We start from the raw sequence: 14,184 nt of genomic DNA, 5'->3' as shown, positions 1-14,184 counted from the left end.
TCTCCACTGCAGAGTGAAAATCTCATTCTGGAAATATCCCCCAGGCTGTGGCTAAGCCATGTCTCCGAAATATCCTTTCTTTCAGGAGTGCTAGTCTTGCAAGGTTAGCAGCAGAACTTCTGTAAAGTTTGGGAGGTAGGAGATGAGGTACTGGCAGAAGTAAAGCTGTGAGGACGGGGCGTGAGTCATGCTTGGGTAGCTCAGTTGGTAGAGCTCTTGCCCGCGAAAAGCAAAGGTCCCGAGTTCGAGTCTTGGTCTGGCACACAGTTTTAACCTGCCAGGAAGTTTCATATCAGTGCACACTCTGCTGCAGAATGAAAATCTCATTCTATGTAGAAACCTCTTCAAAGGACTGTGTGTTCTAACAACTGCTTCTCAGTATATTTATCCCTTAATGAAATTTGTTGCAAGTAACATATCTCTGTTCTCAACTAATAGCTCAATACACAGGATCAATGCTAGCAATACGAACAATCTGCATGAATACATAATATCACTTACCTTGGTCTAAAAAGGGGTCCATATATTCAGGAACACATGTATTCAATAAATTGCCAGCAACCATTAAAAAGTTGGTTTCAGATACAGCACAGTTTAAAAAGAGTTTGAAAGACTTTTTGATAGACAACTCCTCCTACTCTATAAATGAATATCTTAATAGGGACTGTTACACCAGCTTAAGTAAAAATGTCTGTTAGATTTCGGTTTTGACAGCAGTTTGTCACAACTGTCAAAATTATGCGTTTTGTGTATCATAAATTCATTAAAAGTGCATAACTGTGTTTCATTCTGACAGTGTATTAATTCTGTAAATATTAGCAGTTCCAGTTTACTATAATATATTCACTCATTTTGATGATCTCCTGACAAATGATCAGGGTAGTGAGTATTATATTCAAATTCTGTATGTTTTTTATGTTATACTTTCTGACATGTTCCATACTCACAGGAATCATCTCATTATTGGCTCTATGAAACAGGAAACTGAATGTAATCTAATCAGATCTAACTGACTCACTTCTATGAAGCACAATCAAAATGAAAACCCAGAGTCAACTAAAACAAGTGTGAAGAAAGCAGTACGCACTGGTCAGTACCTAAATCACTTTGGGAACATAGATATTAACTGAGAGCAGACAGATGTGGGATTGAAAAGAGCAAGACTGGTACTGCAGACAAAAAGAACTACACAAATGTTATCATGAAAACCACTCAATGTGGACTTTGTGGACTGTACTCGGAGTTTAAGGTCCATCAATTTCAGGCTGTTCTATCTTGGCAAAGAATGAATACCTCACAAACCACAATAAGTTGTGCTCATACCTTCATTGTCAAATATGCAGAGCTCTAAGAGTAGCAGTTTCTCCAACAAATAGCACTGCCACAAATGTAAATCAGTCACAATAACTTTATGTAACTCTATACAATCAACAAATAAGGGGGGGGGGGGACTCCAAAACAGTAAGTTACAAATATCTTCCCATGCTGAGACCATTGCATAACAAGAGTAGCATATTATCAGAAGAGATTACATGTTCTGAGTTTCTTGCAGATGTAGTTCTGGTATGGTATGGTTAGCAGGTGTATCACAGTATGAGAGTGAAATGACACAGTGTTTTGGCATGTACTCCAAGGCTAAAGTACACAGTACAATACAATTCTTGTGGACAAAATGTCTAAAACACACAGCTTCACTGTAAAGTTCTTGTGGTATTGGACCAAACGCAATATTGTGGCCACCCATGGTGAAATGGTGCCAACAGTTTTTCCAAGGCAGTACAGACATGAGTGATGCTGATCAGGCAGGAAAGCCATTGACACTGATCACAGACAACAATGCCCTGGCAATTAAGAAACTGGTTTGTAGAAATTGCAAATGGTAACATAATGGTTCTAGAACTGCTCTGTGACCAAGGACTGGATTTCTGTCATCAAGAAATAGAACAATTGGTAGAATGTTCCAGTCATTGTTTACAGAGACTTCATGATTATCAGATGGAGTCAAGTATATTGTGAATATCCCATTTACCTTTAATAGAATTCTATGTATGAAGTTCAAGCTTCAAAATTCTGAGTGCTGCAAAATCTAAGGATATATGCATCCCTTCAAAATATGAGGCAATTCCTGCTCTCCACATACTTGACCCAGATTCCTATTTCAGTGGTCAAATAATGTTCTGAAACATGTATTGTAACTATAGGATTTGTGGCTACATTGGAAGTTCATTGACTTTATTTTCTCATCTCTATGTATTGTTTGAGCCAGCGGCCTTGCAGCAATAGTAACATCTGTTCCCATCCGATCACAGAAGTTAAGCACTTTCAGGCTTGGACAGCACTTGGATGGATGACCATCTGAGCTGCCAAGTGCTGCCGGCAAGTGGGTTGCAATCAGCCCTTGTGAGGCTACTTGACTGAGAAGCAGTGGCTCTGACCATGAAAACTGACAATGGCCAGGAGAGCCAAGTGCTGTGCACATTCCCCTCAGTGTCTGCATCCACTGATGCCTATGAAGTTGGTTGTTACTGTTGGATCTTCCGTCAGGCCTATTCTGACAGAGAATATAATGTCCCAACTGATTGATTCACTCACTGACTCATCACCACTCAGTCCAAACCATTAAGGACATAAACTTGAAATTTAAGAAGGGATTTTTAGAAATTCCACCCTTAAAGGGGTGATATAGGGGAGGAAAGGTTTTTTTTGAGAATATGTCATTATTAAGCCAATTTTGAAGCTAGACGTACGAAACTTGGTATTTGTTTTCTTAGTCAGAAATAAAGAAATATGTGTTTCATCATTTTTACAAATGTAATCGTTATGGGACTGAAATAGTTGGTGAATTTGTTTTTTGACAATAAATATGAAAGCATTTTTAAAGCTAAATAAATCTATAAAAATTCGAATTTGGTTTCTTGGTTGGAAAAAGAAGTTTTTGGTAAGTAAGGCCCTATGGGGGTGAGAGGTAAATGTTTTATGAAAGTATTTCATTTTGAAAATATTTTTGAAGCTAAATCTATGAAAACTGGTATTTGGATTCATGGTTAAAAATGAAAAAATATATGTTTCACTATTTTTATAAATTCAACCCATAATGGGGTGATATAGTGCCAGACTGTTTCACTGGTCCAACATCACCCAGCTCAAACTGCTAAGCATAGAAACTTGACATTAGGAGAGGGTGTGGATCATATACTGTAGGCATCATTAAAATTTTTTTTTTTAATTTTTGTTATATTAAAAAAATTAAAACTAAATTTATGAAAATTGGTAAATCACTTCTAGATTAGTTATGAAGAAATATGTGTTAGGGGACAAAATTTTCTATGGAAATATCACCACAAGCATGCAAAAGACATGATAAACAAAAACCTTAGAATCACATTTTGGTCAGAAATATTTTCAGAAAAGACCATGTTTCCATCGCTTTAATTAGCATGAAAAGTTTAGAAGTTGTTGCAATTTGTGGACAACATAAAAATTTGATTAAAGAAAAAAAAAAAAAGAAATATGTGCCACTGTACAGTCTACATGAGTTTTGGTCACAAAAGTTTTTGTTATATTGCTTTTAATACCAACAGCGTACAACCTACATTTATCATGAGAAAATATGCTGTCCTCACACTAGGGACTACCAGAATACTATAAATAACAGTATTTCCCTTTCTATTTTCATGTGTTACTGAGATGTAAGCAATGAGTCACAAAATTCCATCTGCCAAAAACATCAACAACAATCAAAGACATGTTTGACCCCATAACTGATAGAAGTATTTGATTAAACTCCATGTTGATCCAGCTTGATCCAACTGACAGAGATGTTCAACAAGAACCTATTACAGTTCCTCAAACACTAAAAATTCTCAACATTTGTCTGGTTTGTTGCTGAAGCAATCTTTACTATGTCTTGCCCTGACCCATGTCCATTCTGTTTCTTGCCCCATCCACTATCACCATATGATTTTCCTTCTCAAAATATCTGCACAAAGAACCCCCATTCTCTATCACTTGTATAAAACTTGCATTTGGTTTGAAGAAATTGCTAACTTGTTACTTGTTTCTTAAATTTTCCTGCAGCTATTACTCCACATCCTTTCCATGACTACTACAACAGTTGGACTTTACTCTCTCTGAAGTGATCATTTGTATATTAAATGCCTGTTGTGCCTTGGCTGCATCTACATTTGGTGCAAACTTTTGCTTATCTAACACATATAACAGGGCAAACTGTCAGTAACAGTTCTCTTTGTGTGACATTAGCACTTCCCAGTTTCTACTTCTCTCACATTAACCTTTGCAATTCCTTGCTATCAGTGTCGAACTCCTCCTTAAGGGGCATGATTTTTCTCTCCTGTTCAGCTATTGTTTTGTCTCATGCACAGACATTGCAATACCACAGAAGATGCTCATTCACATCACCGTTTCCCACACAACTGCTTTATGTCCAATGAAACCATCTATTACAGTAACTGCAATGCAGGCCAGAACTAACTTTCATATGGCAGTTCAAACACTTCACAACACTGGAATCTGTATCGACTAATACAACTAAATTATTATACACTACAGTCAACACTTGAGCCATATTGTACACTGCAGGTGCAGTTATTAAATATCATGACAGATAAAATGTAGTTATATGGAAATTTTTCAACTGTAGTCAGCAAAAATTAGAGCATTGAGCACACAGTGAAAAATTCAGAAGAAAATATTTTTAAAAAAATACTGATCAGAAAACTAAATTATGATCACAGAACTGTCTGCCCCAGTAGCTGAGTGGTCAGCGCAACAGACTGTCAATCATAAGGGCCTGGGTTCGATTCCCGGCTGGGTCGGAGATTTTCTCTGCTCAGGCACTGGGTGTTGTGTTGTCCTAATCATCATCATTTCATCACCATTGACGCGAAAGTCGCCGAAATGGCGTCAAGTCGAAAGACTTGCACCAGGCGGGCAGTCTACCTGACTGGAGGCCCTCGTCACATGCCATATACACTCCTGGAAATGGAAAAAAGAACACATTGACACCGGTGTGTCAGACCCACCATACTTGCTCCGGACACTGCGAGAGGGCTGTACAAGCAATGATCACACGCACGGCACAGCGGACACACCAGGAACCGCAGTGTTGGCCGTCGAATGGCGCTAGCTGCGCAGCATTTGTGCACCACCGCCGTCAGTGTCAGCCAGTTTGCCGTGGCATACGGAGCTCCATCGCAGTCTTCAACACTGGTAGCATGCCGCGACAGTGTGGACGTGAACCGTATGTGCAGTTGACGGACTTTGAGCGAGGGCATATAGTGGGCATGCGGGAGGCCGGGTGGACGTACCGCCGAATTGCTCAACACGTGGGGCGTGAGGTCTCCACAGTACATCGATGTTGTCGCCAGTGGTCGGTGGAAGGTGCATGTGCCCGTCGACCTGGGACCGGACCGCAGCGACGCACGGATGCACGCCAAGACCGTAGGATCCTACGCAGTGCCGTAGGGGACCGCAACGCCACTTCCCAGCAAATTAGGGACACTGTTGCTCCTGGGGTATCGGCGAGGACCATTCGCAACCGTCTCCATGAAGCTGGGCTACAGTCCCGCACACCGTTAGGCCGTCTTCCGCTCACGCCCCAACATCGTGCAGCCCGCCTCCAGTGGTGTCGCGACAGGTGTGAATGGAGGGACGAATGGAGACGTGTCGTCTTCAGCGATGAGAGTCGCTTCTGCCTTGGTGCCAATGATGGTCGTATGCGTGTTTGGCGCCGTGCAGGTGAGCACCACAATCAGGACTGCATACGATTGAGGCACACAGGGCCAACACCCGGCATCATGGTGTGGGGAGCGATCTCCTACACTGGCCGTACACCACTGGTGATCGTCGAGGGGACACTGAATAGTGCACGGTACATCCAAACCGTCATCGAACCCATCGTTCTACCATTCCTAGACCGGCAAGGGAACTTGCTGTTCCAACAGGACAATGCACGTCCGCATGTATCCCGTGCCACCCAACGTGCTCTAGAAGGTGTAAGTCAACTACCCTGGCCAGCAAGATCTCCGGATCTGTCCCCCATTGAGCATGTTTGGGACTGGATGAAGCGTCGTCTCACGCGGTCTGCACGTCCAGCATGAACGCTGGTCCAACTGAGGCGCCAGGTGGAAATGGCATGGCAAGCCGTTCCACAGGACTACATCCAACATCTCTACGATCATCTCCATGGGAGAATAGCAGCCTGCATTGCTGCGAAAGGTGGATATACACTGTACTAGTGCCGACATTGTGCATGCTCTGTTGCCTGTGTCTATGTGCCTGTGGTTCTGTCAGTGTGATCATGTGATGTATCTGACCCCAGGAATGTGTCAATAAAGTTTCCCCTTCCTGGGACAATGAATTCACAGTGTTCTTATTTCAATTTCCAGGAGTGTGTATATATATATATATATATATATATATATATATATATATATATATATATATATATATATATATATATATATATGCTTGTGTCTGTATATGTGTGGATGGATATGTGTGTGTATGCGAGTGTATACCCGTCCTTTTTTCCCCCTAAGGTAAGTCTTTCCGCTCCCGGGATTGGAATTACTCCTTACCCTCTCCCTTAAAACCCACATCCTTTCGTCTTTCCCTCTCCTTCCCTCTTTCCTGATGAGGCAACAGTATGTTGCGAAAGCTTGAATTTTGTGTGTATGTTTGTGTTTGTTTTTGTGTCTATCGACCTGCCAGCGCTTTCATTTGGTAAGTCACATCATCTTTGTTTTTATATATAGTGGCCCAAACTCTTTGCCTTTACAAATGTCTGCTTGTGTCTGTGTATGTGCGGATGGATATGTGTGTGTGTGCGAGTGTATACCTGTCCTTCTTTCCTTTTTTCCCCCTAAGGTAAGACTTATGACCACAGCAGTTCGAGTCCCATAGTGCTCAGAGCCATTTGAACCATTTGGACCCCCTAAGGTAAGTCTTTCCGCTCCTGGGATTGGAATGACTCCTTACCCTCTCCCTTAAAACCCACATCCTTTCGTCTTTCCCTCTCCTTCCCTCTTTCCTGATGAGGCAACAGTTTGTTGCGAAAGCTTGAATTTTGTGTGTATGTTTGTGTTTGTTTGTGTGTCTATCGACCTGCCAGCAGTTTCGTTCGGTAAGTCACATCATCTGTGTTTATATATATATATATATATATATATATATATATATATATATATATATATATATATATATATATATATAATAGAGGGAAACATTCCACGTGGGAAAAATATATCTAAAAACAAAGATGATGTGACTTATCAAACGAAAGCGCTGGCAGGTCGATAGACACACAAACAAACACAAACACACACACAAAATTCAAGATTTCGCAACAAACTGTTGCCTCATCAGGAAAGAGGGAAGGAGAGGGAAAGACGAAAGGATGTGGGTTTTAAGGGAGAGGGTAAGGAGTCATTCCAATCCCGGGAGCAGAAAGACTTACCTTAGGGGGAAAAAAGGACGGGTATACACTCGCACACACACACATAGCCATCCACACATATACAGACACAAGCAGACATCTCACAAGCAGACATATTTGAAGACAAAGAGTTTGGGCAGAGATGTCAGTCGAGGCAGAAGTGAAGAGGCAAAGATGATGTTGAATGACAGGTGAGGTATGAGTGGCGGCAACTTGAAATTAGTTATATAAATTAGAACAGCATGCCACCCTCCACCTCAAAAAACTATCCAATCTCCTGGTTTCCCACCTCCGGAAAGGCAACTCACTCACCCTTCACAACCTTTCCAGCAAACCCCAACCTCCTCTCATTGCACACCAACCCAGTCTCTCCCATCTACTCAATCTCCCACTTCCAGCTCCACTCCCTCCAAAACCTCAAAATTCCAATCAACACAACCTGGAACCACAACACCCTTATTCAGTAGTTAACCTTTCCTCCAAACCTCTCTCCCAATCCAAAACCTCTGTCCTATCCAAAGGCCTCACCTTCAGCCCCACTCCCAGATTCAACCAAACAGCCCTAATCAAATATTTACTGTCCTACACTCGTACTCTCTGCTGGAAATATCACTTTGCCACGAAGAAAAATGATCCTAATCCTACTCCTAATGATCCAACTCCCCAAGACACCATCCAAATTGAACCCTGCCTGGAACAGTTCCGTCCTCCATCGCAGCGGGACCCACCTCCTCTTCCTCAAAATCACCCTCTCCAAACCTTCCAGGAATTTCTGACTTCCAGCCTTGCATCTCAATCCTTCTTAAAAAACCTTGATCCTACTCCCAACATCACCACTGCTGAAGCCCAGGCTATCCGTGATCAGCTGTAGAGAACCACTATCACACGCGCTTGTTCAGAGAAGCTGTAGAAATACAAAAACACGCGAACAGTTTGAACAAGAAAGAGGAAAGCCTTAAGGTCAACGGATCCTGGCTTCCCGTACTGCAGCGAACGACCGTCGCAGGTAGCAAGAGGAGAACCGCACCGGAAATGACCGCGGAGAAGCCCTCGGACGTTGGCACGCCAGGTACATATAGTCTGCGCCCGCGAGCTCGGCTCCAGTTCACCACCGGCAATGGAGGGTGAAGCTTTGACAATGCCAGCCACTCGTGCTGGCGAAACGTCAGAAAAATCATTAGATGAACGTCGGCCGAAGAACCCGAGACAGAAGCCAATAGGCAGTTTGTCAACAAGTGGCCACGAAAGCCTCAACAATTTTGTATTAGATGCTTATGCCACAGCTCATGTTATTCCCATAAATTATGGGTAAGTGATTTGTCAGCAAAGTGCTGGCACTCTACAGAGACCAACATGTGTTCCACAGTGTTCATATTTTGTGAATCTGATGATGAAGACACCAACAAGAGATTATTTTCATGCTCCGGAAACCATTGTACATGATTCTGGCCATATGAATCCCCAGGTGAATGTGCCCCCAAAGCATAATACTGCCTCCATCAGTTGGTGTCTGTCTACAGTGCATGTTTTGAGTAGCTGTTCACCTGGATGGCAGCGTATCTGGACACAGCCATCAAGCTGGTGTAACAAAAAATGTGATTCATCAGACATGTGACACATTTCCAGCGATCCACAAACCTGCCTCTATGATACTGTGCCTACTGCAGTCGTAACTGAGAGATGTTGTAGAGTCAGTATGGAAACACATAGGGGTCATGTGCTGCTGAACCCTATATACAACGATGTGTGCTAAACAGTGTGCTCAGAAATAATTTAGCCTGCACCAGCTTTGTATTCAATCACCAAATCTGCCACAGACTACTGTCCATCCCATTTCACATACTTGAAAAGCCTCCAATCTCCTTGTTCAGTGCTAAGTCATGTAAGTCCAACACCTTGTGGCCTGCTCACAGTTCCGCAATCCTTCTACCATTTTCTATAGAAGCTCATGACAGTAGCACATGAACAGCTGGTCAGCTTTGCTGTTTCCAAGCTGCTTGCTCCTAAGTTCTACGCCATAACAACATACCATTTGTCAAAGTCACTTATTTCAGTGGATTTCCCTATTTTCTGCTTGTATCTTTGCTGCAATGGGACCCCCATTCATCTCTGCTCTGCTTGTATACTTTTCTCCCATGTCCCATTCCTGTAGTACCACCAGTTGGATTTAATCTCATGGTGGACAGTGGTCACAATCATTTTCCCACAATAGTTTTCACTCATCAGTGTAAAACCTATGAAGAGCTTGCAGCAGATTTGATAGATGACATATATGCTTTCACAGGTGATCCTGCCTGTAGTGGGGTAAGACATGCCTATGATGTGACTGGAATAAGGTGTGTGAAAGGGTGCATGATGAAAGTTTTGCACATGGGTTTTTACCATAGATGTGTTATAATGGAGGGGGAGGCTGGAATACCATTGTAGCAACCAGGAGGGGGAGGTGGGGGGGGGGGAGCATTAGTGAATATGAGTTTGGGAAGGATATTCCACATTTCATAGTGAGATGAGAGGTAGTCAAAGCCTTGATGGAGAATGTGGTTAGTATCTTCCATCTTTCCGTACCATACGTCCGTCATATCACTGGTCAGGCACAAATTCAAGTCCTGTCACATCCACCCAATCAGAACAACCTTTGCCAGCTGTGTTGCAGATGTATCTTACCCTATCAGTGGAAGAACAATCTGTGAAATCAGCCATATCCAATTTCAAATTCTGCCCAATCTGTGAGCATATTGTGTGCATCACCAGCTGTGGTCTGCCTACTTAAATAAATGACCGTAACAATGGGAAGATCAAAGGTGATCATCCTATGGCTATTTACTAAAATATGCTTAAGTCGAATAGTGGCTTACTTAACTAATGAAAAATGTGCCCCAGTTACACTGTAGAAATGGCACTAGTAGGTTTGGCTTTTCTGTTAAGCCATTCTCAAGTGGATTCATAACTGCCATACATGTGATGGATGTATACATATAGATGACTGACGATGAAAAAACAAGGTTTCCATGTGTTTGTATACAGACTTGAGAATGGCTTAACAAAAAACTGAAACTGTTAGCGGACTAAATACAGTTCTACAGAACAACAGGAACAGTCCTTTTGCTAATGAAACAAACAGTTATGGAGCACATTGAGAAACTAGTAACGAATAATGGAGGGGGAGGCTGGAATACCATTGTAGCAACCGGGAGGGGGGGGGGCCTTCTGGCTTCTGGAACCTGCACTCCCCACATCCTCTTTTCTCCTTCCAACAATTCAGCTGGTCTCAGTCTCTGCTAGTGGTTATCCCATGATAAACTCTGTCCCTGTTCCCATGACTTCTCTCTCTCCCCACTTCTCTCCCTCAACACCTCTATAAAACTTTGTTTCCATTTGGTTCACTGTTGTTTACTTTGTTCATCTCTTGGTCTCCCTCTACATTTTTTACCCCTTAATACTAAACTGGTGATCCCTTGGTGTCTGAGAATGTGTCCTACTGATTGATCCCTTCTTCTAGTCAGGTTGTGTTACAAATTTCTTTGCTCTCAATTCTGTTCAGTATTTCCTCATTAGTTATGTGATCTAGCCACCTAATCTGCTGCATTCTTCTGTAGCACAACATTTCAAAAGCTTCTGCTTTCCTCTTGTCTAAACCGTTTATTAGCCATGTTGCACTTCTACACATGGCCGCACTGCATACGAATACTTTCAGGAAACACTTCCTGACACTTAAATCTATATTTGATGTTAACAAATTTCTCTTCCTCAGAAATGCTTTCCTTTCCATTGCCAGTCTATATTTTATATCCTCTCTACTTCAGCCATCATCAGTTATTTTGCTACCCAAATAATGAAACTTGTCTACTACTTTAGTGTCTTGTTTCCTAATTTAATTTCCTGATTTAATCAGACTACATTCCATTATCCTGGTTTTGCTTTTGTTGATGTCCATCTTATATTCTCCTTTCAAGACACTCTTCATTCTGTTCAAGTGCTCTTCCAAGTCCTTTGCTGCCTCTGGCAGAATTACAGTCATGAGCAAACCACAAAGTTTTTATTTCTTCTCCATGAACTTTAATTCCTACTCCAAATTTTTTTGTTCCTTTCACTTCTTGCTCAATATACAGATTGAATAACATTGGCAATAGGCCCTGTTTCACTCCCTTCTCAACCATTGCTTCCCTTTCATGCCCCTCAGCTCTAATAACTGCCATCTGGTTACTGCACAATTTGTAAAAAGCCCTTCATTCCCTGTATTTTACATCTGCTACCTTCTGGATTTCAAAGAGAGTATTCCATTCAACACTAGTAAAAGGTTTCTCTAAGTCTACAAATGAGAGAAATGTAGGTTTTCCTTTCCTTAACCTATCTTCTAAGATAAGTCATACATTCAGCATTGCCTCATGTGTTGTTATGTTTCTGTGGAATCCAAAATGATCTTCCCTAAGGCTGGCTTCTACCAGTTTTTCCATTCTCCCACTATAAAGAATACATGTTAGTATTTTGCAACCATGACTTATTACACTGATAGTTTGGTAATATTCACACCTATCAGCATCTGATTTCTTTGGAATTGGAATAATTATATTCTTCTTGAAGGTTTGATGATATTTCACCTGTCTCATTCATCCTTCACACCAGATGGAAGAGTTTTATCATGGCTGGCTTTCCCAAGGGTATCAGAGTTCCGATAGAATGTCATCTACTCCCAGAGCCTTGTTTTGACATAGGTCAGAAACCAGATTTTAAATTGCAAGACATTTCCATGGGTAGATGTGGACTCTGGCCACAATTTATTGGTTGTGAACTGTAGATTAGAACTGAAGAATATGCAAAAAAAGTATGATATTAAGGAGATGGGACCTAAAACAGTTGAAAGAACCAGAGGTTGTTGAGAGTTTCAGGAGCTTTAGGCAACTGGAACAGGAGATGTGAAAACAGTAGAAGATAAATTGGTAGCTTTGAGAGTTGAAATAGTGAAGGCAGTAGAGGATCAAATAAGTAAAAAGACAAGGCCTAATAGAAATCCTTGAATAACACAGGAGATACTGAATTTAATTGATGAAAGGAGTAAATATAAGAAAGAGGGAAAGACCTTCACCCACCTCCTTTTTATTCCTGTCACCTACTCCATCTAATACACCTCCACACCTCCCCAATCTAGAGAGCCTACAGTGCCAGAACAGTGTTGCCAAGTGTGTGCTATGTGTCCTACACTACAACTAAAATTCATCACCTTTCATGCGCAAACACTAAGTTTGAGATGCTATATCGATTATCTTCAGAATTGCTGCTTCTTCTAGAAGACCTTTGTGCACCTTCAGCATCCACGTTATCCCTGAAAATGACAAAAAATTGTACCAAAGTTTTGTTACACATTTACATTTGTAGAATTTTGTGTATATACCCTCTTTATGCCTTTTAAATACAGACAACTATTTATGTAGAGCTAATTACATTGAGTTCATGGAGCACTGCAATATGGCAGTCTATGACATTTGACATAAGTGTTTCAATAAAGATATTAATACATACAGATAATGTAGGTTGCTGTATGTCAATCCTTACATCAGCATATGTGACTTTCATATAGGATCATTTAAGCATTATTAGCTAGAAATTTTTTCACAGGATCATATCTAATGTCAGTGGTTAGTGTTTAATATTTTGATAAGCTTGATTAATCTTCTCCTTCCCTATATAAATGGAAAATTCATCATACTCTAAATACATTTCCTTAATAGAGCATAACACATGATTCCACCATAAAACCTGCCCCTGCTGCAAAGCTACAAGACAGTGTCATGGCTCAGCATCTCATACAATGCTCAGATCATTATTAACAGTTTTCTATACCGTCAGGTCATATGATACTATGGAGAACTTTGGAACTTAATCCATAATACTGGTACAGAAGTAAATTGTCAGAAATTGTACAATGCAGACTCCACTCTGTGTAGCAGCCAGTATCTACTCTGAAAATTCTTAAAATTTAGGAAATAAAACCACCACTTTCCAAATGATCACACTCACATCATAAGAAGGTACTGACACTCACTACAGAGGCAGTTATGTCAGAATTGTAAACCACAATATTGTAATGAGGTTATATTATCCTGATTTCTAGCAGTTTCCTCCATTACTTTCACACCTCTCTGCTCATTGATGGAAATGAGAGGTGGAAAATTGTGCTTCTGAATAGTGTGGGCAAATACAGTTTTCAAAGTAGTACTTACTCAGCTTTTCCAATAGAAGAAAGAATTCTTTGTACTAGATAATAAGGGCAACATATTTGTGCTCTCAGCTATGGTTTTTTATCTTTTTACAGTACAGGAGATAGCAGAATTCCAAAACCATTTTTTCTTTGGTAATACAGTTAACATTATTTCACTGATATTGAAAACTCAAAAATTATCTGCAGTAAAGCAAAATGATCTCAGTGATCTCCATAAATTTAGTATTTTCCCATTATCTATATATTTACCAATTTGGAGATTTACTCTAAAAATCACCTTCTAATCTGATAACAATGAATTACCCCTTAATGCTTTTAATGCCACTATTCTAATCCTTTATAAGACTGTTTTTTCACTATTTGAGTCAAATGAGTTTTCCTAATGGGGCAAGTCCTAACTTAATACATCAACCTGACAAAAAAAAAAAAAAAAAAAAAAAAAAAACAAGTGAGGTGGCACAATGGCACACTGGACTCGTATACAGGATGATGGTTAAAACCTGCATCCAGC

At 40.9% G+C, this 14,184-nt stretch overlaps 1 protein-coding gene across 2 annotated transcripts in view; it reads right to left on the bottom strand.

Moving 5' to 3' along the window:
- LOC126248044 (uncharacterized) overlaps nt 1-14,184 on the bottom strand; it is a 557,758-nt gene that overhangs the window by 487,217 nt on the left and 56,357 nt on the right. For both annotated transcript variants that reach the window (XR_007545407.1, XM_049948673.1), the window contains exon 4: nt 12,675-12,776. Coding sequence is in view for 1 of the 2 variants with exons in the window: in XM_049948673.1 (XP_049804630.1) it covers nt 12,675-12,776 (102 nt within the window). In the remaining variant the exon portion in view is untranslated. The remainder of the gene's footprint in view (nt 1-12,674; nt 12,777-14,184) is intronic.

Source organism: Schistocerca nitens, chromosome 3, assembly GCF_023898315.1.
Source record: "Schistocerca nitens isolate TAMUIC-IGC-003100 chromosome 3, iqSchNite1.1, whole genome shotgun sequence".
Classification (NCBI taxonomy): domain Eukaryota; kingdom Metazoa; phylum Arthropoda; class Insecta; order Orthoptera; family Acrididae; genus Schistocerca; species Schistocerca nitens.
Note: the sequence above shows the minus strand (reverse complement) of the source record. Positions and strands in the feature narration are given on the sequence as shown.